The 27,939-nt window shown below is 47.8% G+C and overlaps 1 protein-coding gene across 3 annotated transcripts in view; it reads left to right on the forward strand.

Annotated features, from left to right (window-relative positions):
• Window positions 1-17,963, forward strand: part of LOC142585548 (uncharacterized) — a 209,922-nt gene extending 191,959 nt beyond the window's left edge. For 2 of the 3 annotated variants that reach the window (XM_075696381.1, XM_075696383.1), the window contains 8 exons: window positions 4,752-4,937; window positions 5,048-5,210; window positions 7,126-7,297; window positions 8,117-8,222; window positions 9,719-9,944; window positions 10,696-10,827; window positions 12,482-15,182; window positions 16,960-17,963. In XM_075696381.1, the coding sequence (XP_075552496.1) occupies window positions 4,752-4,937; window positions 5,048-5,210; window positions 7,126-7,297; window positions 8,117-8,222; window positions 9,719-9,944; window positions 10,696-10,827; window positions 12,482-15,153 (3,657 nt within the window). In that variant the 3' untranslated portion in view covers window positions 15,154-15,182; window positions 16,960-17,963. The remainder of the gene's footprint in view (window positions 1-4,751; window positions 4,938-5,047; window positions 5,211-7,125; window positions 7,298-8,116; window positions 8,223-9,718; window positions 9,945-10,695; window positions 10,828-12,481; window positions 15,183-16,959) is intronic. The other variant, XM_075696382.1, reaches the window with a different exon arrangement.
• The last annotated feature ends 9,976 nt before the right edge of the window (window positions 17,964-27,939 follow it).

Here is a 27,939-nt window from a genome sequence, read left to right on the forward strand (position 1 = left end):
CAGCACACATTTCTATACTAACAAGACAGAAGTTGCGCTTCCATCTACCTCGTATGGTCAATCATGTTGCTTAAAGCCTCACTTGTAGCTCTAAAACAGCGGTGTTTAACGCCATCGCCTTTCACGGTCCCGATTGTGAAATGTGACATGACTTGAGCTTTTTTTTTTTTTTCGCACGTCAGCTCGCATGCTTTAAACCCGTTCTAGCAAGAGGAGATACGTGAAATGCGGCTAGCGAATTTCTTCGCAGATATCGTTTGACCCTCACATGGTGGTTGATGTCGCCCTAGAAATGGTAATACGGCCTAAGCGTACCATTTGATGCCAACACCCTTTGCACTCTCTCTTCCTCATCGGAGGCGTAGTCAGGATGTAGCACCTTGTTGCACTTGCCGTCCCTTCTCCCGTCGCCCTTCAAAAAAAAAAAAGAAACAACGTTAATGTGCGCCAGGATACCCTGCATTAGTTGGCGCTTGACAACACCTCTCCGGCCAATTGCGATCTCTCTCTTCCCGAAAAGCATTCCGGGCTGTTCCTCACGAGGTGCTTGCTGTGTTCAAGCGACCCTCAGGTTCACTGGTGCGGCAAATGAGAAGTCGGTCATTTTGTGTAGGACAACTAGAGGGTATGGAAAATATGGAGACAGGGAAGAAAATACACGGAAGATACCTAGCATTTGTCCTCTTTGCGATCGTACACGTAGAAATAAAGATCTGGGATTGAAAGAGAGCTCAAGGACGGGAGTTAATATTAATCAACCTGGCTAGACAAGGCACAGCGTGTCTACGGCTTGGCACTCAAGTCTGTCGCCTACGAGTACTGTAGACGACCTTCTGTGGCTTTCTACGCTGATGAGCTGTGAGGCCAGGATTCCAGGGAATTTGCTTCGATGATAAAGCGAACGATCTTCCGATCCACCCAATGCCTCCTTATAGTACTTCGTATACTCCTTAACGAGCATGTGTCTGAGTCCCGAGTGCCTGTGCACGACCCCCCCCCCCCCACCTCCTTAAAAAAGGTAAACAATAAAAATGAATAAAAAAAATAAGACATGCTCCAAGGCTTAAGCTCAATTTATTTATTTATTTATTTATTTATTTATTTATTTATTTATTTATTTATTTATTTATTTATTTATTTATTTATTATACATACTTTCAAGGCCAAGTAGGCTCAACAGAAATGAGGGGTGAAAAATACAATATTTGCAGTACAGGGCAAGAATAGTAAATCAAACTATAAGGCACTTTGAATGGCGATCTTGAAGTTAGTGGTGTCACAAATTGAGACTGTGGAGGCGGGAAGGCGGTTCCATTCAATGGCTGTTCTTGGCAAAAAGGAAGAATGGCACAAGTTAGTTGGCAAGATGACACTTCAGTTTTGTGTTGATGGTCGATGCGAGACGAGATGTAACTTGGTGCGGTGAAAATATTTCCTTTAAAAGAAGGGTTAAAGTAATATATTCTATGAAAAAGACAGCGACAAAAGTACTTGCGACCTAACCAAAGGTCAAGTAGATCTAGTGTTGTTTTCATGGACGTGGCGCTAGAATGACGAGAATAATTTGAGACAATAAAACGAGCGGCGCGGTTCTGAATGCTTTCAAGGGAAATGGCAAGATTGGCACGAGCAGGGTCCCACTTGGCACACGCATGCTCTAAATCTGGACGGACGAGCGTTTTGTATAGAGTAAGCTTTAGTGATGTGAGTGCTGATGCAAAGTTTCGTCTGAAATAGACTAACGTTCGGTTAGCATTGTTAGTGAGATATGCAACATGCATATTCCGTGAAAGGTTGCTAGTAACGTACAGGCTGAGCTATTTATAGGAGTTAGCAACTGACAGGGTAGTACCGTTAATAGAATATGGGAATACATCACAAGAGGAAGAGCTAGAGGAGACGCAGATACTTCTGCATTTAGTTGTGTTAAGCTGCATTAGCCATTTGTTGCACCAGCTGTATACGCTATCCAGGTCGTCCTGTAGCTTACCAGAATCACTAAGGTTAGTTATTTTGCGATAGATGACACAATCTTCCGTCAACAGCCTAATGGTTGAATTAGAGATACAGTCAGGAAGGTCATTAATGTAGATTAGAAAAAGCTATGGACCGAGCACCGAGCTTTGTGGTACACCGGATTTTGCGGAACAAGGTCTGGACAAAAATTAGTTACAGGTTACATACTTGGTCTTGTTAAAGAGGAAATCCTTTAGCCATGCAAATACCTTGGAGCCAATATTAAGAAGGGAAAGTTTAGAGATCAGTAAATCGTGGGAAACAGAACCGAAAGCTCGCGAAAAATCCAGAGATACGCAGTCGCGGTCAATTTTCTGATCCGCATTATTGACCAAATCGTTCGTAAAAGAAAGGAGCTGCGTTTCGCTGGAAAATAATTTTCTAATACCATGAGGTAGAGTCTATTTTAGAAGGCATGGGACTGAAATGCTCTGCTAATAAGTCTGAACTCCTTGTACTCAAGAACAGAAGCAAGACTGTGGAGGTAATAAGACTGCTAAGGAGAATCACTAACAGACACAGAGGGCTGGGAGAGGAGAGCGCCATGAGACTGGTCCACGCTTTCGCCTTGTGTCACTTCTCATATGTAGCTGGGATGCTCACTTGGACACAGACAGAGATAAACAAGTTGAACAGATTAATTAAAAGGCTAGTCAAAACAACAGTGGGGTTACCGATTAACACTCCGGATAACAAATTAATGAAACTCGGGCTCCACAACACAATAGCCGAGATAATTGAAGCTCAGCAAATTGCCCACAGAGAGAGGCTCTCTGGAACAAGGCCAGGTAGAGCAATACTAGAAGAGGTAGGATGGTGCCCAACCGAATCCAAAATTTCAGGTGAAGGCACAGTAGAACTAAAAGATAGCATAAGAAAGGTAATCAAGACGACTCCTTTCCCCAGAAATATGCACCCGGTGCACAACCTGGAAAGACGAAAGGCAAGGGCCAAAGCTCTCTTGCAAGAGATAGAACACGACAGAGAACATGCGGCATTTGTAGATGCTGCGTGGGTCAGAGGAAAGAAAGCCTTTACGGCAGTAGTAGTAGATGCAGATGGTCTCACTCGGGATGCTATTACAATCATGACTAAAGACACGACAGTCGCGGAACAAGTAGCGATAGCATTGGCTTTAAGGAATAATAAGTGGACGAAGATTTACAGTGACTCTAAGATGGCTATTAGACACTTTACCAATGGCTTTGTAACCAAAAGGGCTGCCCAGCTGATCGGTGAGTTGGACAGCCAAGAGATCGAAATCCGCTGGTTTCCTGCGCACATGAGGTCTGTCGATCCATCTCGGAAGAATTTAAACGAGATGGCTAACGCAGCTGCACGAGGACTTACTATCCGTGCACTACGCGACCAGGACCTTAATAATATACAGGAGGAGAACAGGGACCAATTACTAACATATAATGAAATCACGAGGCATTATTACATCAACAGAAGGGAATTCCCAGTGCCACACGCTAAGCTCAATAGAGCTCAAGCGGTGACTCTGAGATTGTTGCAAACAGGAACTTATCCAAGTCTAAACTTTATTAACAAGATATATCCTGAAAGAGAGATACCAATCAATTGCGAGAAGTGTAATGGCATCATTACTCTGGATCACATGCTTTGGCAGTGTCCTGTGACTTTCACAGACTGTGACAAGGAGAGAGACTGGTGGCAGCGAGTCCTACACAGTGTAGGTCTTTTCGATCAAGTACAGGCCGTCCAGAAGGCCCATGATACGGCGGTAAGGTTAAACCTTACTGTCCCGACGTGGGAGCCGCCTGCGTCAACCTGAGGGTTGATCTTCAGGACATTAAATAAAGTTCATCATACCATACCATACCATGCTGCGCGTTTTTGAAGAAACAGTCGGTCTCGAGAACATAATAAGATGTGAATAAATTATATGCTCCAACTCTCTCTATCCAACAGGAGGGAGAGAGATACAAGCTTTAATAATATGCTGGAGGTGTTAGCCTGGCTGTTCGCTTGACACGTTACTCCAAAAGCTGGGTGATGCCCATGGCAAAGTATCACTTGTGCGTTACGTGCCACGAAAGCGCTGCCGTCATTCATGCGGTGCCACGAGCCTTGACGAAATTTTGCAAATATCTCTCCGTATATAGTGTGTGTGCGTGCGTGCGTGCGTCTGTCTGTCTGTCTGTCTGTCTGTCTGTCTGTCAGTCTGTCTGTCTGTCTGTCTGTCTGTCTGTCTGTCTGTCTGTCTGTCTGTCTGTCTGTCTGTCTGTCTGTCTGTCTGTCTGTGTTTGTGTGTGTGCGTGCGTGCGTGCCTGCGTGTGTGTGTGTGTGTGTGTGTGTGTGTGTGTGTGTGTGTGTGTGTGTGTGTGTGTGTGTGTGTGTGTGTGTGCGTGTGTGTGTGTGTGTGTGTGTGTGTGTGTGTGTGTGTGTGTGTGTGTGTGTGTGTGTGTGTGTGTGTGTGTGCGTGTGTGTGTGTGTGTGTGTTTGTGTGTGTGTGCTGCTTGTGTGTGCTGTTAAGCGTTTATCACTGTATATATCAATGTAAGAGACACTGAGTCACACGCTGCCCAAGTGTTAGACAGGGCAAAAGACATTACAAACATACTGCAAAATTCGTGATTCTAAAAAAGAAACTCTGCAATCCTCGGAAACACATTCGTTAGAAAAAAAGAAGAAAACGGAAAGTTGATTTTTTAAGTGCTGCAGTAATTAGACAAAGTGGCGAGTTCCGTTTCTTGATCGTCCCGGTGCAGGACCTCCACCGTACGGGTTGCAGCCTGTTCAGCGGCGAACAAGCGGAGCAGAACCAGGCGCTACTCAAGCGGGTCCTGCTGGCGTACGCGCGCTGGAACAAGTCCGTGGGTTACTGCCAGGGCTTCAACCTGCTCGCCGCCTTCGTCCTGGAGGTGGTGGAGTGGTGCGACCAGGATGCGCTCAAGGTGCGTTAGGCGCAAGGGAACGATAGAGAAAAGTAAAACCGGGCACAACTCAAGCGGAACCCACCTTTTCGGCTGTTGAAACTCCTACGAAGTGATGACGATCTCTGCAGATGATGATCTACCTGGTGGAAGGCGTGCTTCCGGAGGGATACTTCGCCAACAACCTTCGCGGTCTGTCCGTCGACATGGCCGTGTTTCGCGAGCTCCTCCGGTTGAGGCACAGTAACTTGGCCACGCATCTCGACAGGCTTCAGGCAGGGGAGAGCAAGGCCGGTCAGTATATAGTATCGAGCTCCTGTTCTGGCCACCGCTTGACTTGATTACAGTGTTCTTACGCTGCGACGGCAGTTAAGAATTCAGAATTGGGTTTGGTCCGTCCGTGCGGTTCGTTCGGTTATGGTGTGGCGTGCATCGTCATGCCTTAATTCGCGAATCCGCGAATCGCGGTTGGTACATCATTAGATACTGGTAATATACACATACTTTTACCGTGACAGCACTTCGCAGCGCAAAACACGGTTCGCTCTGGCCGCTTTGTTATGTCGTGAAGTACGCCGTCGTGCCGTCATGGTGCCCACACTGTTGTTCTCGCTGCCACTGTGTCTGTCTCATCTGTGTCACGCCGCCATCATTGTCGTCGTACCGCCGTCTTTCTCATGGTTTTTTTCATCATGTCATACAGTTGGGGACACGGACGGTATTGTAGGAATATTGCGCAGAATTGGCGGCATCGGGGAGTTCGGGCGCAACTCCCGCCGCACTGAGTTCTCAGTCGAAGGAATAGTGTGTTACTGCGTTTATTATTATCACATGCTGCATGCAGAAAAATACAAGCACTTACCAAACAGATAGCCGAAGGCTTGCCTGTGGTTCGATCTAAATATAAAGCAGAAACTGTTCCCATACGATCGACTTTTTTTTTTCGAACTGCACAAGGTGCAATCATCGCTCTGCAGGGTGTGAAATGTGTACTAAGACTTGCAACGTGTTATTCAAACCTGCACGAGTTTTCTGACCTTTACAGCGAACCTGCAATCCAATTTGACCTTACGTGAAGGTTTCTTGAGCTGCGTCATGCGCTAGGCATTTGGAACATCGCTTCGTCTTGACAGACGCTCTACTAAGTCTTCGGGACACTGCAACTTCGATAGGACTCTGTGCCCAAGGTATTCACGGGCTAGCTGGTACATTGATCTTGAAAACTGAGTTTGCGCAACGCAAACCTACAAAACAGAAACGTACACAACCGACATTAGACGGGTGACGTAGCGACCGTCTAGTTCGCTTGTGTTCTTTTATGTCGTCCTGTCTATTTGCGCTGCACAAGTTCACTTTTCAAGACAAATGTATAGTTGACTGCCAATTTGTGCGTTTGTTTGCGCTACAGTTGCTGAAATAGCTGGGCGAGTTGACTGCTGGCATTGTGAGGCAGGTTAACAGCGCTAAGAAAGCAAAGACCCAAAGTGCGCAAGACGAGGGCTCGACATCGACTGTATTTACGACAAGAAAGATTGCATGCTTGAAGTTCTCTTATCCGCGTGGAAATTCGGGAAGACCTCGCTCGTGCTCACCCATCACCCACGCTTTCCACGCATCCACTTGCTCAAGCAAAATCAAAAAGGGGGCCCACAGACGGAATAGTCCACTGTACACGTGGTATAAATGTTACAAACAGGGATAAGGCGCCTCTGAAAGGCGGGCCAACGTTTCGATAGGACGACCGGTCCTTTGACGAAGATAGTCCCTCCTGTCGAAACGTTTGCCAGCCTTTCTAAGGCACCTTATCCCTGTTTGTAACTTCCTTACTCAAGCAAGGAAGTTTTTTTTTTTTTTGAGAGAGAGAGCTCGACATAAGTGCTGATGCATTTGTCTGCTTTTTTGCATTCAAGAAGCGTCATAAAGTGTATTATTATGCTTTTCCTCCGACCTGTATTTACCCACTGCATGTGTGTTGTCAAACATCGGCGTGTAATACAATCTCTTAAGATGTTCCGCGATATATACCGAACTCCCGAACCTACGATGGTTCAGGTTTAGGACATTTCGAGACCTTTAACGACCTTTTCGTGTGTTCTTCGTCCTATGCCCTATCTCTGAACAGGCGCGCATAAACACATGCATAAAAAGCAACGAGACCAACTATACTCATAGCTAACACGTTGTGGGCGCGTGCCCTTCTCCTGCGCAGGTCTGAACTACGAGCCCCCGCTGACGAACGTGTTCACGATGCAGTGGTTCCTGACGCTGTTCACCACGTGCCTTCCGCGTTCGCTGGTGGTGCGCGTGTGGGACCTCATCCTGCTGGAGGGAAACGAGGTGCTCCTGCGCACCGCCATCACCATCTGGGAGGGGCTCGCAGAGTGAGCACTTCACCGCACGACGTGCACTTCGCTGCACCGCTCCGGTGTTCTACGCGCCTGCCTCTCTTCGCCTTCGCGAATAGCAAAGCCGTGTAACCATATCTGGACGTGAATAACAGTGTGGACAGCTGAGATCCCTGCGATGTGATCTGTTTCCGAATGGCGTGGCACAGAGATGCAGGCTGGTGCCGAGATGAGCAAGTGAAGATGAGCCGCGGGTTACTCCGTGTCAGAGCGTCGTTTACTCAGTCGTCTTGCTCCTCGGTGACGATGGTGATGACGATGATGAGGAAAAAAGAAGGCATGTAAGAGGAACCCCTTTTAATCTTGATGCTGGCAGAGGTCACCAAGTTCGTGTTAACTATTCTCCTTGTTCATCACGCTATTGAGAAATGTAGAATACAAGAATACCAGCCTTCAGTGGTATCGTGAAGGTTTGTCTCGTAATCGCGATGCAAAGCTCTAAATAAAAAAAAGAGAGAAACACAATGAGATTCGTAGGAGTATATATTTCGTGAGTGATGAAGCTAGCTACCATAACGTAACGTCATTTCGACGATTTTGCCATGGCGGGCTTCACTGCTATATCATCGCCGACGTCTTAAATCACCGATATCATACGACGAAATTCTGGAAAATACAGGCACATTCGTCACTAAAATTGTGACTCAACGATTGCAGTGGCGCGCGCAACATTAAACTGCTTCCAGAAGGTTTTTTCTAAGCACGGCTTGTTGAAACGTTTTCACCTAAACTTGAGAATTGTGAAGCCAGTTTTGTTTCATTTTATTTTCTTCCTTGCATGTCTCGTACGGACAGCCGCATCATGACCGTGGGAAGCGCGGACGAGTTCTACAGTGTGATGGGCGTGCTCACCCGGGAGATGGTCGAGTTCGGCGTCAAGGACCCCCACGAATTCATCGTGGTGAGACTGACTCCGCTTTCGTGCTCGTCTGGCATATCCAGCATGTCCAGCATGTCCAGCATGTGAAAGAAGAAGAGTATCTGGCGCCTCCTACAGGCTCCAGCATCTCACATCTAATGAGAAACAGTCTCTATAGTGATTTCATATAGCTTTGATACATAAGGACCCCCACGAATTCATCGGGGTGAGACTGACTCCGCTTTAGGGCTCGTCTAGCATGCCCAGCATGTCCAGCATGTGAAAGAAGAGGAGTATCTGGCGCCTCCTACAGGCTCCAACATCTCACATCTAATGAGAAACAGTCTCTATAGTGAATGATGTAGCTAGATGTGATTAGCGGATGTAATGCAGACGCTGTGGCATTCGATAGCCTAATCCACGTACAAAATCTTGTAGATGTTCTAACAAGCGCTTGTTAAATTTCTGGACGCCTGTAGTTCTCGTGTGCTCGCATACGATCGTTTTAATCAGTTTAACGAGAAGAGCGTTATGAAGCTAGTATTCTTTACTGCCCGTCTAGACGCTTATAAGCTTTGTAGGACTAGGTACCTAACTACAGGGCTGAGAACCCGATTTTGCCTTCAGTGAACTTCGCCAATTGCTGCTTATTATCTAGAGGCTACGCAAGTACGCGATGTTCGAAAAAGATGTAAACTGAAGCTTGAAAAGTGCAAAATTTTAAATCTCATTGTAAATCTGAAGCTCGCGTAATTTTATTCACAACTGAAACCAAAATCGGGCTGCTGAAGACCATATGGATTGAATGTTACCTCTACGCTCTGACCTTTGAAAACAGGATTTAATCGGAGAGTGCCAGACGAGCTACGTTATAGACCATATAGTTAGGTGCACTGCATGTAGGTGCAGCGCGCATTTATTATAGAAAGCCTGATGTAGGACAAGTGAAGAAGATTGTGACGCTAGGATATCGCTACACATTTAAAATATTAACGATTATTTGCTGTAGCTGTATACGTGTACATGTAATGATGTCTCAGCTACTAATCCGTGTTCCCTCTTCTTTTGCTCTCTCATTCCATGTCCTCGCCATCACGTCATCGGACGGCCCCTGTAACAACTCCTCCCAACTGCTGCATCGGGGATCCGCTTGCTCGGTGTGTGACGACTTCCCCGTCATCCTTCCATTCTCTGGCTTGCCATCCTTCCCGGATCCTCGGATCGGTGACCTTCCTGCCTTTGTTGGATCACGACACCTTCTCAACGAAATCCAACTGTCATCGGCCGCGTCCTTGGGTTGCAATTTTACTTGCGCCGCTCTTCGTTCCTGACCGCCGGGTCGAATTCCGAATGTCAACCCCTGGCAAACGGGCATGGGCCCCACGGTTTGGCGCGATTCACCGGTTTGTCGCCGATTCCAACTGACCGCGGACTTCGCGTATCGAACGTATTTCGCAAATGTCTGTGTCGCCGACGCTGTGACGGATTGGCCCGCGCGTGCCCCTCGTCCATCGGACTGCGGGTGTCGCCCCCTGCAGGCCATCTGCGACGTGTCCAGGGTGCCCATCCCGCAGCTGTCCGAGTTGCGTGACCGCTACACGTACAACATCAGGCCCCTGCCGCCTCCGACGGCGCCGAGCCGCCACGGGCTCTGGCTCTTCCTGGGTGACGACGAGGACAACGACGCGGACTCGGACCACCAGATGATGGTGGCGGCTGCCTTCTGCGGCATCTCGAACGCCTTTCTCGTGGCTAAGAACAGAGGTGAGCAAGCGAAGCTGTCTAGGAACAGCGCGCACCTAATTCGTACGTACATGTTTGGTAAACACAAACCGTGAACGCAACAACGTACCACGCGCAACGGCCTCTGACTGTGCGACGGAACTGATGAGCGATGCGCCAGTTTAGCTGAAAGCAATGTGAATGTCGTGAAAACTGTGGTCAAACGACGCGCCCGCGTAAAAAAAAAAAAAGGATTGACAGCGAATGATGGTATAGATCTCGATTGAACATATCATTTTGTATGATTGGGTTCAGTTTTTTTTTATCTCTCTTTTTCTGCATGATAGTTTTTGTATGAAGTTATTGCACCTTACGCACGTTGTATGTATTTCTCTGCCTACGTTATGTGCATATGCGTGTGCAAACGAAACTGTATATTCCTGACACCAAAATAACGCGTGATAAGTGCTCTATTGTCTATTGCGGTATCGGCATAAACCGTATTACAAATATCGTGTGCGTTCTTTCCTGCAGCGGGAAACCTGTCAGATTTATTTTCTCGACCTTCGTCTCATTGAATAGATGGAAATATTACTATATATCTTCATGCTTATTGCGACTGAAATTGAGCAAACATACCCTAACGACAATGAGATAAGCAGATTAAAGTTTACCTTGGCTGTCGTAAGCCTATACACTAGCGTAAAGGCTGGCTATAAGTACGGATTCTTAATTCATTGCGTACACTAAGCAAACTAAATGCGCTCTCTTTATCTCGTCCTAAAACTTCTAGGCCAGGGAGCCGTCCACGCTTCCCTGCCTAGCCCCTTGGACCCGAGCCGGATGACACTGGACATCTCGACACTCAAGAGACAGTACTCGAGACTCAGACAGCGGCAACGCCAAGCGCACATCATTCTGACAAGTGAGCAAATTTAATAGCTTGCTCTGCTTTTGGCGCTTTTATTCTGTACATAAAGAAATTTGTTCAACTTGATAAAGTTGTGTAGAAATTCGTAATCCCTCACTATATATTATGTTCGCCTGCCTGAGGGACCTACTTGCTCGCTCTTATTCCTGGAACCTGCTTACAACGTCGTGTGATGGGTGACATGCAGTTGTACAAGAAGCGCGCAGGTAAATCTAGTCCCACGAGTTTTTCCTAAACTTAGGCGTAGTCCTAACTGCTAACTTGGTTAACCAGGTGACTGAGTTAAACCGACATAGGGGGTCCTGAATATTTCGCTGCGCGTGTTCGAAAAAAGGTTTCGCGCTCACCACTGCACTGTTCTTTCTCAAATTTTGCATAACGATCGCATTTTGGCGTCGACGTCGTTTAGTACAACACTTGGCATGATTACTCGCCTGTTTTTTAAGACAAGAATGAAAATGAGAAATGGGACAAAATGAGAAACCGCTTTCGTCTATCCTAAAAATGGTGTCCGCATAGCCACGGTCCGAGCACAGACTTGTATCGCCGCCTGCCGGCACTTGCTAGAAGCAGCATTTGAGACAGGGCTGCCGCCTGTTGCCCGCTCCTGGAATACGGGACTGCCCTCCCTGAAACGCTGCTTTCTGCGGCTGTCTGTGGGCGTCGAGACAAGTTTATGCTTGCGCCTTTGCGGCGGCAGCTCGCATCTCCATAAGTGCAGGCAGATTTGCACTAGTTTCTTAATAAGAAAACAGGCGAGTACTCGTGCAAGTGTTATACTAAACGAAGTCGATGCCAAAATGCGTTCGTTCTGCAAAATTTGAGGAAGAACAGTGCAGCGGTCAGCGCACAACCTTTGTTCGAACACGTGCAGCGAAATATTCAGGACTCTGTATAGGCTTAACGTTAGGCTTAAGGGTAAAGCCAACAATAGCGTCGGGTAAAGGGTTCCACAGTATTGCATGGTCTATGGCTATACATTATATTTGAAACTGCCAAAATATGGGTGCGTTTGTATACATTCATGGTTGGGAAAGGTACAAGCAGTGCGGAAAAAAAGGAAACACAGACAGACGGGCAGAGAAATAGACAGGACGATTGCAGCGCTTGTTCTGTCTGTGTCTTCTTTTTTCGCGGTGCTTGTAGTTTTCCCAACCCTGCACACATTGTACTAGCTTTGCAAGAAAATTTGGCTAGGAGTCGGTTGGCTGTTAGGTGAGCCTCCTGTGTGTACTGTGTAAAAGGGTGGAAACGCAGAACACCCGCCTTCGTAATCAAGGAACAGTCACGTGACGTGATACGTTTGTGGAATCATGAAAACTAGCGCATGAACACACGGACCAAGAAAAGAGAACGACACTTCGCAGAAGACACTTCTCGGTTCGCGTGTTTGTGGCACTTGTTTGAATGACGCCATCATACCTACTCTCCCTGCTTACTGTGCTGGGACGATTTGAAGCCAGATTTTTTATTCGCGGCCCTCACTTGTTATACTCGGCAGTGCAATGCATCGTGTGTCTCAGTAGTGAACTTTTAATTGGCTTTCACTGACATAAACATCAACATATAGAAGTACGGTATCTCGTGTTTATAGCAGCTTGAGTTTCGACGGGGTGTTAATTTTGTCATATTATTACTTTGCTCGCAGGCAGCCTCCAGGCTCCCGCCTCGGCGCGTCCCCATAGACTATCGACCGGTGTTCCGGTAAACAACCTTCTGGCCGGTCAGAAGCCAATCGTACGTAGGTCACGGCCGCCGCCTCCGACGCACGCTGTGCCCAGCGGCTTGCCGGTCAGCCACACGACGACACTGGCGAGTGGCGCCACAACTACGACACGAGTGTCTCCTCGTATCGCCGTGCCGGTTTCGACAACATCGACTACATCGCCTTCGAGCTCACCAGTTGCCAGCGTCCGTTCCGCTTCAGCCGCCGCCGCGTGTAAGGCCGCGCGAAAGGCGTCGCCTCGAGTAACCACCAGGGACCCAATCCCCGTCGAAACGCTTTCGTGGGAGCAAGCCAAGAAGCTCAAGGCTGGGAGAGACGACAGTAGCAGCAGCTCGAGTTCTTCTTCCACAGAACTCTGCGACGACAAGAACAACAGGTCTTCGTCGCCCGACGAAGCGCCTCCCGCCAGAAAGGGAAGCGCCGAGAAGCAAGTCAACGACGCCGACTCGAAGGTCCCGCCATCTGTGCCGGAAAAGAAGCCCTCGCGCCGGTTAAAGAACGGAACTTACGACGACACTTCCGACAGCTCATTGTCATCTTCGTCGTCCTCCGAGGAGGACGAATGCCGCGACAGGCGGGCCAAGCGTCGCCACGATGGTCTCGACGCTGAGAGCGCGCAGCCGAAGCCTCCGCGACGTCTGGCCGAAGGGTCTAAGCCCGTTGCGACTGCCGCGACAAGAAAGTCGGGTGCCCGCGCTGCCTTGGTGAGGCACCGGGAACCGATAAGCCTAGACGATGACGATGATGGTTCCTACAAACCGGATGACGAGAGCGACGGCTCAAGAAACTCTTCGTCGGTCAGCTTGTCTTCAGAAGAAGAAGAGGAGGAGGAGCAACCTTGCTCGAAGGTGGAAACTGTCAGTTCTTTAGCAGAGGTGTCTTCTACGGTAGACGACTCGTCGCGCTCTTTAGAAGAGGAACGTCCACAAAAGCACGCCCCCGACTCCCTAAGTTCGGAGACAGAAAGCTCGAGAAACACGTTCTCCAACATGGTGCTCTCCGGTTCGGACAAATACAACATTAGGACGTCCTCCGAGGCGTCGAGCTGGAAATCTTCAAGTGACGCCTGTCTAACGACGTCCTCGTCGAGCGGACCGCCACCGCCGTCGGAAACCAGTAGCCGGAAACCGTCTGACGAGCGAGCAAATAACTGCAAAATTTCAGACGAAGAGTTCCAGAGGTTGTCCAAAAAGTTCAGCCAGTCGGCGCTGTCCGATCGGCAGGCTCAGCGAATGGCACTGCGAAACACCAGCCGACGAGGAACTGACGAACTGGGTACGCAGCGGCTCTCGCCCAACATTGACAGGTCCTCCTCAGAGGACGTGGACAGGAAGCTATCGCTAGGGTCTCCGCCGCGGTGGCCACCGAAGCGCACCAATACCTCGGACGAAACGAGCGGCGACTCGCCTTCAACAGAACTGGACAGGTTTCGCAGGGACTCCAGCAAACGGGGTTCGGCGAGTAGCGAGGTTAGCGTGTCCTCGCGAGAACTGAGAAAATGGTCCTACTACAAGTACGACAGCAGGAACACGTCTAACGACGTCAGCTGGAGATCGTCTGACACCGACTACCAACAGTCGTCACTTCGTTACGAGAGGTCCATCTCGGAAGAGGCTGACGATGGCGACGCAGCAGCCGGAGACGGCGTACCTCCCAGACCTCGCTTAATGAGAGACGACAGGACATGCTCGTTCAGGGCCAGCCAGGAATCTATCGATAGCCGGCTGCTGCCCTACGACTCGTCGTCAGGCCGAGAGTCGATATTTCCCGGGGAGAAGCGACGCGGCTCATCGCTCACCTGCAACACGCTCACAACGCTGAACGAAATGACGTTCGAGAAAGCCGACGAGGACCTCAGTCAGGAAGCCAGCCATGAGATGAGCCAAGACTGTGTTAAGTACAGCGAATCGAGCACTTCGAGCTCGCACCTAATGTCTCCTAACAAGGAACTTCGAAGATCGGCATTTTTGCTGGGACAGGAGGTGTCCCCGGACTCTGGCGTGCACACTGTGGCCGACAGCGAGAGTAAAGCGGCCGTGGACGAGGCTTCCGGGGACCACGACTCGGCGCAAGCGCCTGCCGGATATCCGCGGTCTCCCGAAGGGGCACCCCGCAAGTCCTCGCTCAAGTTCGACGCCTCCAAGTTCTTCGAGAGTCTGGCTCACGCGACATCGACGACGCGAGGTGCTCGCTGTGCGTCCGAGGGCTCAGCGACGGCGCTCGGAGCTCACTCCGGCGAAGAATCGGCTAGGCCTAAGACCGCTCGGTCACTGAGCACAGACGCCACCATGATGACTCCAGGACAGTCTTGTGGCTCGGGTGTGGTCGGCGGCGACGGGACTACGACGACGTCGCTTCCGTCGATTCGGCGACAAAGATTTCTTTCGGGTGACGTCGGCGACACGCGGGTCACCCCTCCGGCTTCACCGAGGCGTTCGCTGGGCGAGAACTACAACCCGTTCCCCACGCGAAGACCCTCGTTCACTGGCTGCATCAGCGACTTCAAGGTGAAGTTGGGATTGTACTCTTCGCAGGACAAGCCGGCAATGGCCCCGGCTTCGAATGGTTGTAAGACGACTTCCGTGAAGAGGTAACCAACAGCCCAAGATGCATTCCGTTTTAGGTAAGCGCAGTTCGCTTCTTGCGTCGATTAGAAAAGTAAAATTGACGGACTGATCAGTGCACCGTGAACATCGCGTCGATAGCCATCACGTGTTCGATGAACACGCACGCTTGAGCAACAAAACATCAAGTAGAGGAAAAAAATAACTTACAAAGTATGCCTCTTGAGAGAGCAGCGCATTCATAGCGATGTGGTAACGTATAGAAAGATACGCAGTTTTTGATGAAAGCTCACTATGGCTAGACTTTTACCTAGCAATACGTCTGACATTCCACCGCTGATGAAGGCTGAAATACGACACAATGCGAGCGCGGAAGACACACCTGATGCACAGTGAAAGCTGTTTACACAGAATTTACTTGCACGTGACACAAAAGGGATTACAGAATTCCCACCGTTAGAAATCTCGGAGGCCACAGAAAAAGGGGGATTTCGCGCCCGCGCCGCTAGATGGCACAGCGCGTTCAGAAGAAAACGTGAGAGAGGAGCCCGGCTGTAATACACGGCTTATACATGACGCGTCTCGGTAGTATCAGTACAGTGTGTCGCTGCATTGCTTGAATGTTAAAACCATTTACTTCGACAGTCATTGTTAGATGGGTTCTGCGTGAAATTTTTAATACATAAAGGCCGTGTACCTTTCCTAAGCAAGGCAGCGATTCACAGGATAGAAAGAAGCTTGGAGTGATCAACAATGGTTGCACGAGAGATGTCTCCGGTTCTGGCCTGGGGCACGTCCTCTTTTCAACCACTGTTGAGGCACGCCTGTGTCGTACGTTGCGACACGAACGAGGAAAAAGGTCAATAAATGAGGACGACGTTTATTGCCAATTAGTCCAGCTTGCAATGTGGGATCACTACAGAGCTGCTTGCTAAACAAGGTGTAGAGAAAAAAACAACAGTGCCGTTTAAGCCAGTAGGTCGCTGATGTCACTCTGACTACTGAGCGCAGTAGTTTATGTATGGTTGAGAGGGTTAACAAACAGAAATCCGAGGACACCTAAGCACTTATGAGTTGTGAATACGAAAGCATTAATATCCGATTGAATGCCGCTGAGCGGTCCTTCCAGTTATGAGCTCCTCGCGCGGAAGCGGGCTCGTTGAGACGTTTGGCACGTTTTGTTTTGCGTTACCGAGGCGCAGTTAGAACGCAGTTGAGAGATCTTGTGCGGGCAAGGAGCGTGCGGATAGCGCAGGCTTGCGAGAGCGAGAGGGTGGGTGTCGTGGCGTCGCGGCGATGCCCTCTCCCCGCACGCAACATCCGGCACGTTACCGCTGCCAGCAGGTGTTCCCTTTCGCCCGCTCTGCTCCGTCAAGGCGCGGTCGCACCGTGGGGTCGCAGCCAATGGGAACTCCGTCGAGGAGGGCACGTGACGTGGGGTCGCAGCCAATGGGAATTTAGGTGCCGTTTCGCCGCGACAGACGCCAGACGCCAGCCTTTTTGCTCAATGAGCGACTTGACGCTTTCGAATCAATTAAAGAGAAAGTCAAGTGCTTTCCGCACTAAGCTTGCAGCTTAAAACGGTACACTGTCTTGTGCGCTTGTGCAATAGGTTTAAGGCGTAGCTCTGAACTTGAGAAAAATGTCAGTTTTTCGCAGTTGCATCATTCCGAAAACGCCAAGGTTACAAATGCAAAAGACGCGTTCCTGCTTATTGCGACTTGTTCTCGCGTAAACTCGCTCCAATACCAGGAGCGTTGCTTCGGGAACGCAGTCTTGCGAGAACGGCAAATTCTCAAACCCCGATCTCTTTTCTCTCTCTCTCTCTCTCGACAGGTCGCCGGGTGCCGGGTGCGCGAGGATGCGCGCGTGCGTGAGCCTTCGCAGCGGCTGTACTGTGCCGCGCTGACCTTTCTCTTATCATACTGCCGTGTGGGATCCTCTTACGCTAAGACGCTGTGGGCAACTCAAGAAACAAAAGAAAGAGCTAACGCCGAGAACTTCACAACGAAGTTTTGGCAGCAGTGCCTGTTTGCAGGGATGCCTGATTACCTGTGCCCCGTCTTCTTTCTGTTCCCGCGTCCCTTCATTTTTGTTGCTGTTCTCTTTCGTGTTGTGTCTGCGAAAATGTTGGCCGGATGTCTCGCATAGACAGAAATCACCATTGCCAACGAACGACGTTGCGATCGTTTTCATTGAGGGCTTCAAATTCAATCACCGACGCTAACCGCGTCAGCTCGCTCGTAACAGGTTGTCGATTATCTCCATCTCCGAGCTGCCATTACAAATTGATTGTTGACTTTTCGAGAAATATCTGTTGATCGCTGGCCTCTGTTTTTATATATATATCTTCCATTTGTGGGATGGATGGCGCAATGCTAGGCTCTTAAGGATGTTTGATGGCCACACTGGGGCACTATATCGTCATTGTCTTTGTTGAAAGTCCATCATTGATAGCATGGTATACGTATGCCGTGGCTTGTAAAGTAATGTGCGCCTGCGGGACTCTGTCTCCAAATGCGTCACAAACTCCTACGGCACGCCAAAGTCGTGTTCCCTAACCTTGCCGAACCGATTGCTGTCATGGGACGAATGCAACGCGTTAACGGGCTTCAGAATCGTGGCGAATATCTGTCAATCACTCGGCAAAAGAAAGAATAGGATTAGGAGTGTTTTCGAAGTTCTGAGTGACACAGAGTCATGAAGAATGCATATTGAAAGGTTTATTATATTTAAAGTCTTCTGACAGGTGAATAATTATGTGACAAGATGAGAATGTGTGAGCCGCTAGGAGACGCCGAAAATATAGCGGCGTCCGGAGGAAGGGGGAGGTGAAGGGAAGAAAATATGGGGGGGATGGATGTTTGAATGGGCCATAAATGTATACATATTACTGATTTGAGGAGAAAGGCGATTGAGTGCTTGTATCCTAATGAAAGTCATCCATAGCATTTCTGATGTGATGCACATTCATAATTCATATTGTGACTTACTTTGCCGAACTTTTACGAACCTACAAATATAGTGACCTGCAACTGAGTTTTAATCGTTCTTTTATTATTTTTCTTTTTTTTCATTCCTCTTGTTTGTTTTAAACAGCCTTCAGAACTTTTAAGTTGGTTTTAGGAGCTCTAGTGGCAAATTAGTTCTGCAGGAGGCAGTTTCATTAACCTTGAAATCATAGCAAACGTGCTGCACACTTAAGAAATATTTGCGCTTACCAGAATTAATCCTTAGCCTTTCTTCAGGGCATGTTCACCGGCGGCGTGGGTTCGGAGTATTGGTGGTCTTAGCTAATCGTGCGTTTAAAGAAATTCCCGTGCCACACAGAAGGAACGTGTCCAGCGTGCGCTTAGGTATTTGGAGACGATGATTGCACGCCACGAACACGCATACCTCATCGCAAAGCTAGAGGCCAGCGGGCGACTGCCAACGGTGATCTACATTCCTGCAATGTGGAGCACTGAAGCGCAAGTGGCTTCCGTAAGAATTCAAAAGTGAGTCCTCTGGTAGCTCAGCAACATTTTTTGCCAGCGATGCTAGATATTTTGCCTCTGGCATGCACTTAGCCTACCTGTTCGTGGCTATTGCTTTAACATTACGTACTTTAATTTCTGTTTCACTGCGTTCCTCATCACAAGGTGAATACGCGCGAGAATATGTCGGCTCGCGTGTGATCGTCGAGCGAGCCTCGTGTGAGAAATCGCTCTTCCGCACTTCCAAGGATCGCTTTGTTCTAGTCACGGCGTTTTTGAATGTGTCAAATTAGTGTTTGTTAGTATGTTTATAAACGGACGTATTTCAGATGTACTGAAATTCATAGAGGTACCGAGCTGTTGCGCCCGATTCTAATGAGCGCTTGTTTAATTAGGCCTGACCGGTAGACGCTACTTTCAAGCGAGGATACATGCGCCACTTACGTCGGGAGTAACGAATTGTGCTTGCCACATGAACGCAGCCTATGAAGCGCTCACATTGTTTGTTTCTGTGTTATCGTATCCCCGCGCACATTCCGTTCTTGATGCTATGCAACTGCTTTTTGAAAGACTAAATAAACTATGTGGTGTGTCCTAAAGGGATCATGCGGTCAGGTGTTGTTGAGGCTATGTTTAAAAATTACTTGATTAGAATCGGTTCATCATTTCTTTGGCAGGAAGGGATTACTTATCAGCTGAGAAATGCACAGCTGAAAACAAAGTTTCCTTTTCTGACTTTTCGGACGCCCAAGTTGTGTCATGGATTACGTTACGCTGTGACGTCACAGATTTTGCTACGTGAGAATTTCTACCTTTTTTTATTTCTTGCTATGCGAAAATGATTCGCTGCGTAAATTTTTCTCGTAAAACAGAATTCAATTCTTTTTAATAACGAAAACTGTTCAGCCTCGTTCAGTAGCTTCTACAGTTTATGACGTCACAGTTAGCTGGTTCCTGAATGCGAGAGTTGCGTCGCCACCGGCTCTTCACTTTTACATCGGTGGCATAGGAAGTCAGCACTTGTCATCCGAAACACCGGCTTTCGCAGAGCGTATATGGCTAGACGGCGCAGCCGACAGACGACAGATCCTTCTGATATGTTGCTTCTGACGCTGAAACACTGACGCCTTGGCTACGTACCGTGGTGTGATGCAGCTGGAATTGCGTCGTCGTATTCAGTCCTCGAAGTCGCCCATCCGGAGCAAAATCTACGCTAGGGACGGCCTAGCGATTTCTTTTTCGTAAAGACCCACAGAAGCTTTCACTTTTGCCACAATATCTTGTCTACTACATCGCCGTTACACTGAAGCCAATATTACGCTGTACCCTTGAACATATTGAGGTTTTGCTATAAAAGTCACGAATTCCACCGTTTTTGTTAATGGGGATAAGTTCATAGCTTTCGTTGGCCGTCTACTTGGGCCGCACATTTTCCTTTCCAGCTAGTATTCTTTTGTCGGCTCTTTTATGTCACATCAAAAATTTCACTTCTGTCACTTTTATTTCATGGTCAGAAAAAAAGAAAAAAAAGCGCGATCATTATGAGTGACATCCGCGCCCACTATCAGTTTATTCTAAGGCATTATCACCAGTGTTTCTTACGTTGTGCGATGACCAACAGTTGCGTTTTCTTTTCATTCTTCCTCGTCTCTTCTCTTATTATTTTTTTTTTTGCTTTTCTCTATTCTACCACCAGGCGTCGAGATGTCGCGTTCGGTGCGAGGAGTATATACACTTATGAGGCCAGCTTGACGCTTCAACACACTCTCTCTCAATGTGATATTACAGATGTCTATTCTCTACTCTTCCTCCCTCTCTCTTTCTTGATCTCTCTCTCTTTCTATCTCTCTCTCTCTCTTGCATCGCCCATGTACTGTCTCTCTATTTTCCTGTTCCCGACGTCCCTCTACAGCCACCGTATATCGCGAGTCGCCTTGCAAAATGTAGTGCGTAGCATGTTATAAGAACGTCCTTCTAGTGGCGTATTGAAGAGAGAGAAAGAAATGCCTTGTGTGTATCGCTCTCGCGAGTGCTACAGCTCCAGTAAACTTTCCTCTATCCTATAATTAGACAACCTTCACGCATGAAATGAGGCAAGAAACTCTCAAAGGCGTCTATTCGGCACCATTGTAGCATTGTTTAATGACCACAAAAAACTATGCGCGGGAAAGGTTGATTGACGGCCAGGCTTCTCGACCAGGGAAGGCGTTGGCGATGCAGTCAAAGCGCGCGCCAGTCGTCTTCGCTACGCTATCTTGATTCTTCTGAGAAAAAAAAATAGAAGAAGAGGAAGAAATACGCTTAAGTCGTTATCCGTGGCAGCCGTTTAACTGTTCGCAATGCCTAGTGCTGAAAATAGTGCCGGATGACATAACGCTGCTTGAACTACGTGCGCTCGCTTTTTGCTCGTGTTAGAGCTGATTTCGCTGTACACGTGAAGTGATCCGCACAATTCTCTCCGAGGGAGGTTCGCACGGATATCGTTGCGCTAATGGAAAACATTGCTTGTGAAAGGAGGCGCGTTTTTCTTCTCATTATTATTTGCATTCTGCGTGAGAGCAAGACACTCATCATCCTATATGAACAGCAATCTGAAAGTGAATGTGAGCATGCGTCTCAGTGAGCGGCGGCCAATAGAACGCTGTCCGGGATATTACATTGGTTCACCTGACTAGTTACGGTTGCACGCTAGTGGAGAGGAAATCGCGGAGGGTGTAGCTTTGGGAGAGTTAATTCTGCATTTTAGTAAAGCATGGTATTGTGACTATAGATACAAGAGGCGGGTGTTTGTCTGTTGCAGTTCAGTGCATGGGAAAATATCTTGGGAAAATAGGCTACTGAAGGGCCGGTTATCACGATCATAAAAAAAAAAATGAGCTCCAGCGACTAGGGAATGTAGGAAATGGAAAATGAAGGAAACCGTCTTCCCGCTTACTCTAGGTCAATCAAAGCAAATCTAGTTACTGTATTTAGCACCACAGTGGTGTACTCCGGATCAATTTCGACCCAGGATATCAATCTATGTTTATAGGCACTGTTATATAATAAGGGTGAAATGAACGCGAGCTTGTCACTTGATAGTAACTGCAAGCAGCGCGTTCGCTTGACATGCGCTGATAAAGAACCGATAACTGCCCAATCTGTTCCCTTTGGCGTATCTTCTCCTTTTCTCCCCATTTTCTCTTCTTTATACCATTGCTGCCATTTGCCGACATTCGCCGAGTTTCGCTGCATGATGTCGAGAAACCCTCGACCCGGAACCATAAAAAAAAAGCACGTATTGCAGCAAATACAAGCGTTGCAGCATACTCAGTAAAAAAAAAAAAGAAATGCGGTGAGAATTTGTTTTAAAAACCTTGCGCATTTATGGTTGCCTCTGATTTACTCCTACTGGTTCAGATGATCTCACGTTCAAGGTCTAGGCGTGACCGCGCACGGAGAACTCGTAAATAGGCTTACCATATTTGCCGAGTTTCATCTGGTTGCCGCGCTTGCCGCCTTCTTGTGTCGCGCACCGGTGAGTTCGAATTTTTCGGCGCGTCGTCTATGACTGCGCCTGAATTTATTCCACAACCCTCTAGCATGTGACCTCACGAGAGTGGTGTGCCCGTTGCATTGCTGTCTTGCGCCCGCCGTGAAGATGCATCCTCCATGTATTTGTGCACGCATGCGTGAGTGTACATAATCTCGACCAGGAGCCGCGTCATCTCGCATTATCTCGTTTTCTTGTAGCCGTGTTCCCGTGTGTATGCTCTCCTTGTGGATACTGTGTGGAGATTGCACGTCGTGGGGGTGAGCGCGCATACTGGAGAAAAAAAGAAAGAAAAAAGAAAGTGTCTACGTGGTGTGTGGTGTAAATATAGCGTATATATTTGTACATAGGCATATACATATATTCTATTTTTCTTGTGCTTTGTTCGCTACTGTACATAAACACGCTCCTAAAGAAACTGATGTAAATTGAGAGAAGTTGGTTGCGTAAAAGGCGAATAAACATGCCACATTTTCTTGTGACGTGTCATATCTGATTGCGTGCGTATGTTTACTCCCCGACACAGCAGACCACCTCGGCAGCCACAAGTTATTCTTGCAGCTTGGAATGAATGAATGAATGAATGAATGAATGAATGAATGAATGAATGAATGAATGAATGAATGAATGAATGAACTGGAGAAAGTGTTCATATCAACAGGTGATCTATCGGCGACATAAATGTACAATCAGTCGCCTTTGGAAATACACTTTAGAGCGACGTAATTGCAGTCTGGTGAAATACTTGCTGAATACTCTATCTGTAGTTATGCGATAGTGAAAAGCGTCTTTCTTTTGTTACGTGATATTTAGGAGATAGTGGCGCCTTTATGCAGCGCTGGCTGCTCATTGTCGTTTAGGACAGATATGTACTGAAAAAATAACAAACCCACGCTCCAATGGGACGAGAGTAAAACAGTCAAACTTGAAGTCTTGTGCCATAAATGCACAAAAAAGAAGAAAGGAAAAACCAGATTACTGCAGAATTCACATGAAACACATTGGAACGAAAGGAAACTCTAACATTCATTTTCTCTGCTATATAGCATTCGTTATGAGCGAAAGATATGAATCCTTCATTGAATTTCGCACGAGAACCGCATCTCCGGTTCGGAGTAGATACAGCCAAAAACTGCAAGGCTGGCGTTTCTGGTATTTCACAGTTGAAATCTGAAAATTCAGCTTAATGTAACACTCGTTCTTGGTGTTGCTATGAGGCTTGCAGGCGAGTCATCACTGACCACCTTACAACACAGGCACAAGAAAAAATTCAATGTCAAGTCAGGGACCGACAGATGGAGTAGCACACTGTGTCACAGATTTCACACAAGTAGGGATAAAAACTCTAAGAAAGGCTGGCCAACGTTAAGATAGGTGGACTTCTCGCACGCCAAAGGTTGGTCCACCTATAGAAGCGTTGGCCAGCCTTTCTGAGGCACTTTATCCCTATTTACGGAACTTCTGTCCCACAGGCACAAGGGAAAGCTTTAGTTGAAAGGCAGCGCGAGGGAACGGAACAAGAAAGAAGAGACAGATAGAGGTACGCCCATTGATTGTCGCACTCGTGTTATCTACATGTCCTTTGCTGCGACATCAGCTAAGAGTTCGAAACTGCGTTGTGCCTGTCCACCCGCCCCTTCCGTTGCGCTGGCGACCACGGCTGGACGCACCAACCACTGCGCTGTCGCGCAGCGTTGGTGCTGGGTAAGTTGTGCAAGGCTTGACGCCATACACAGACTCTAAGAGTAGGGGCGTCTTTGCGTGCATTTCGGGGGCCACAATAAGCAATAGTTGTGCAGCGGACGAGTATGACGTCGTGCGCATCGCAATAGGGGAGTTTGCGAGAAGATGGCAGCGTCCGCTCCAATGCCATTCCACTGTAAATGAAAATAAAGGCAGGAAGAGTCACTGAAACATGTTTGGTTTCCGTCGTACTTAATGATCTTGTATCAAGTAGCCCAACACCACCCTTTGATGCAGTGAAAAGGCAAGTATTTTTTTATGTATTCACAGCGGAGGTATTCCGATAAGTTTATGAACACTTTCGTGCGTTTACACGAGCGTCTTTTGCTTCCTATGGATGCTGCATCTTTCCACATCTCTGCGAGTGGCACGGTTTCTACCGCTCTGCTCTTTTTACAACGGCGCATTTCGATGGCCAGTTGTAGTGAGACACTGCTATAAGCTAAGACGACATTCGTCAAGGACAAATGCCGGCCCAAAGTTCTGCCAGACTGGATCCACTTGCGACATTATACACAACCACCTTCACCACCATTATAATATATGGTCAACATCGCTCCTTCTAGGCAGGCGGGAAGGTAGGCCGGCCAGGCAGGCAGGACCAGGCAGAGACTGGAAATAAACTATAAATAAGGGGCGCTCTTCTTGAGCGATCAATTTCGGGGATACGATGGCTTTTGCCGAGATTTTGCCTGACTCGGCACCGGACGCATCGAAGTATACCCATGGTGTACCGCCGGCCGCGATCCTGGCACTTAGCCAAGTTCGCTATCTTGTAACAGTGTCAGGAACGCTGTCGTTCGTACACACCGACGTGTCCGGGGCTGAGTAATGTGAAATCCAGAAAAAGTGATCGATCAATGACATCGCCCTCGGCAGTTTATTCGACAAACTCGTGCCCTCTGAACTAAGGTACAGCGTTCTGCAACAACGAATGATGTCGGCGGTCGTCGAATAGCACCTGGTGCTTGCATATGGACACATCTATGCATGCGTCATTTGATCATCGCCATACGCTTGCGATGACGAGGTAATTTTTATACCTATTACGTTTATCATCTGCTAGCACGCCTGCAAACTGATCGACGGCTCCATGCCTGTCAAAGGAACGACGACGTTCAATAATCGTGCGCTATCTGATATCTCGAGCGCAACACATTCTCGCGTGAATAAAAAAAAAGAAACGGGTTAGGAAAGCCACCCAAGCGCCAGTGTGTTGCAGTTGGCCAGTTGGTTCTGAGGTGATCGAACAGTGGGCTGCGAAGCAATTCTTTCGACATGGACGTGAAAAACAGAGACATTAGGAAAACATGATGCGAAGACTGTCAAATGTTCTGACAATGCGGTTAAACAGTTTGCGCTACATGTGTGTCTAATGTATTTGTTCATTACGTCCGTGTCGAAAGCATTCCTTCGCTGCGCAGTGTTCTAACAGAGCAATGCGTATAGGACAACAAAGACGCTACAGCGGAGAGCTCCGAGACAAACTCCCGGACATCTGGGTTGCTTTCCCTTGCTCATCATTGTGAGTGCACGGACGTTTTACTTTTCTTTTTTTTTTTCCTTTGGGAAGCCTCCATCGAAACGCGGCCGTAACTACACTTTGCGAGCACCTGCAGCAACGATGTCACAGAAGCTGTTCCTGAATGCGACAGCGTTCCATCGCGATTCTCTGCTAATTCATCCCGTGGTCCGCGTGCACAAATTTGACGATGCTTGGGTACTACAATGCCGGTTGCTTTCTAGCCTCCCTCTGTTTTTGCCTTTAATGTGCAACCTTACGAGTGATCTGCGATCCAAGCTTTGCGCACTTGATGCGCAGCAGAAGTGACAGTTTTTTGCACACTGCGCAATCGGGAGTTGTCTGCCGAACCGACGGACGAGGCATTAATCACGTAGCGCGCACGCTACCGTGCATTTTTATGTGAAGGTGCCTGACAGGTCTTCTGTTGAAAATTGTTTCCATACAGAAGACGACGCCTCTTCCGCCATCATCATCACCAGGTTACCCTTCCAATAAGAGAAGTGACCAAAGAGGAGCCGAGTCTGTTGATAAATGGTGCGGCCACACTAGTTACGAAATAAATTGGCTACCGCTTTTTAATATGCAGCTCCGCACAAAGCATCTGCTCACTCTCGGCGCCTGGAATCAGAACAGGTAGGCGCAGTGATGAAGACGGAGAAATTAGAGAAAAATAATATCTGTGGCAGAAAAATAGCGCACAACAAGATTAGCGATTGAGCACTAAATCATGCTACACTGTAGCCATGTAGCGAACATAACGGCTTCAGGCGCTGCCGTGACAGCCCATTTAAGATTTATGAAGTTACCCTTTTGCTTTTGCGCCGCCTCTGGCTTTTTTTTTTTTCGCCCAAAATATCGCCGTATGCTTCCCCGCGTGTCCCACTTTTGCAGATGAAGGAGCGGCTCTTAAGACAAACTACGGCCGTTGCTTCTGACGTTAATTATTCGGTACCCCCGGAGGCCATCGCTGAAAACGAGCTTAGCATTCAGCTCCCGTAGCCTTTGCTGCGATTACACAACACCGTGCTGCCAAGCACAGCAATAAAAACAGACTGTGAGCGATAGAACCCATCTGACTCCATTACGGGCCAACGTGGAACTTTTGTGTAGTGAATTATGAATTACTTGCGCCTACTTGCAGTACCTGTCCGGGATATATGAAGTAGATCCTGAAACTCCGTAACGTAAGTATAAGTGACCTAGGCATCGCTGTTGTAACGAGAAGTCAGAGGGGTTGCCACTGAGTAACTTTTTGATGCGTGTTATTGTGCTTGCTTTATTCTTTGTTTATTCATTTTTGGGAAGAAAGGTGGGAGGTGGGAGAGCGGTAGCACTGCTGAATCTGCATGTTGGGCAAAACAATTCGCACCATGTCTTCCCATTCCCACAGCGCAGCCTTATTCTGCTTGAAATCCCCTTAATCATGACTACTGTGCCTTACGCTCACAGCTCGAGTAAAGCAACTTTTCTCTGGGCACATTTTATATGTTCCCCAGGCACACATATGCGGATGGATACCATTGTGAAATATGTGCGCATAGTTGATTATTATTTTTTTTCTGTAGCTTAGAGCGGGAGCTTTGTAGGTTGACTGGGATCCCAGTGTTTGGAGGATTTTCAGTATGCACGTGTGCAATATGCACACGTTGTTATCGCTCAGTTTTAAGAGGAGGCGCTTTTGCTACACTCGGACGAGGCAGTATTTCGCAACAAACGCTAATGTATTACGGAAATGAACACCGTTAGGAAACACGGTGCCTCATTAGTACACAATGAAACTGTGCTCCAATATAGCCATTTTCCGGCAAAGCGGCTCATAAGTAATAACTTACAGCCGCGTTTTCCGAGGTAAAACGTGTGCCGAGCCGTCTATTAGAACCCGGTACGAAAGCAGTGTCATTAAATTTCTTTTACATTCTCTTTAACGCGATGGCGCTAAGGGCGCCGTGTCGCAGGGAATCAAGTGTCGGCGTCGGCGGAGTTGTCAGCGAGCGAAAATTGCCCTATATATTTATATATCTGTATTTTCTTTCGAGCACACTTCCCCGAAGCCGCGGCTTTTTTTATTTATTCTGCGACTTCTTTATTTGTTTATTTTTTATATAGCAGGTACATGCACTGAAGCGTTCTTTTTTTACATCAAGAGATGGCAGGTGTGGCAGAAACGCCTGCAGCAAAGATGGGTACTTACATAGATGTGCGATTCTCTCTCTGCGTGTGAGAAAAGCTGTAAAAAAAAAGGTATACCTGTATGCCATGCCTTGCTATATGACATGCGGTATGTGCAGGTTATATTGCCACACCATTCCATAACTAAAGTTGCTCATACCTTGTCTTACATTCTTGACAAAGTTATTCCTCGGAATATTGAAAGTGACAGCCCGCAAGCAAATGTCGTGAAACAAAACACTTATCGAGCATGTCTTCTGTGTTAAATCTTTTCAGACTTAAACAATAAAAGTGCGAAACAATAACAGAAATCTGAAAATTATGTAATTTTCTTTTTGCGCGGCTGTGCACTCCCTTCGGGTGCGGCCCAC

This window comes from Dermacentor variabilis, chromosome 6, assembly GCF_050947875.1.
Source record: "Dermacentor variabilis isolate Ectoservices chromosome 6, ASM5094787v1, whole genome shotgun sequence".
Taxonomy (NCBI): domain Eukaryota; kingdom Metazoa; phylum Arthropoda; class Arachnida; order Ixodida; family Ixodidae; genus Dermacentor; species Dermacentor variabilis.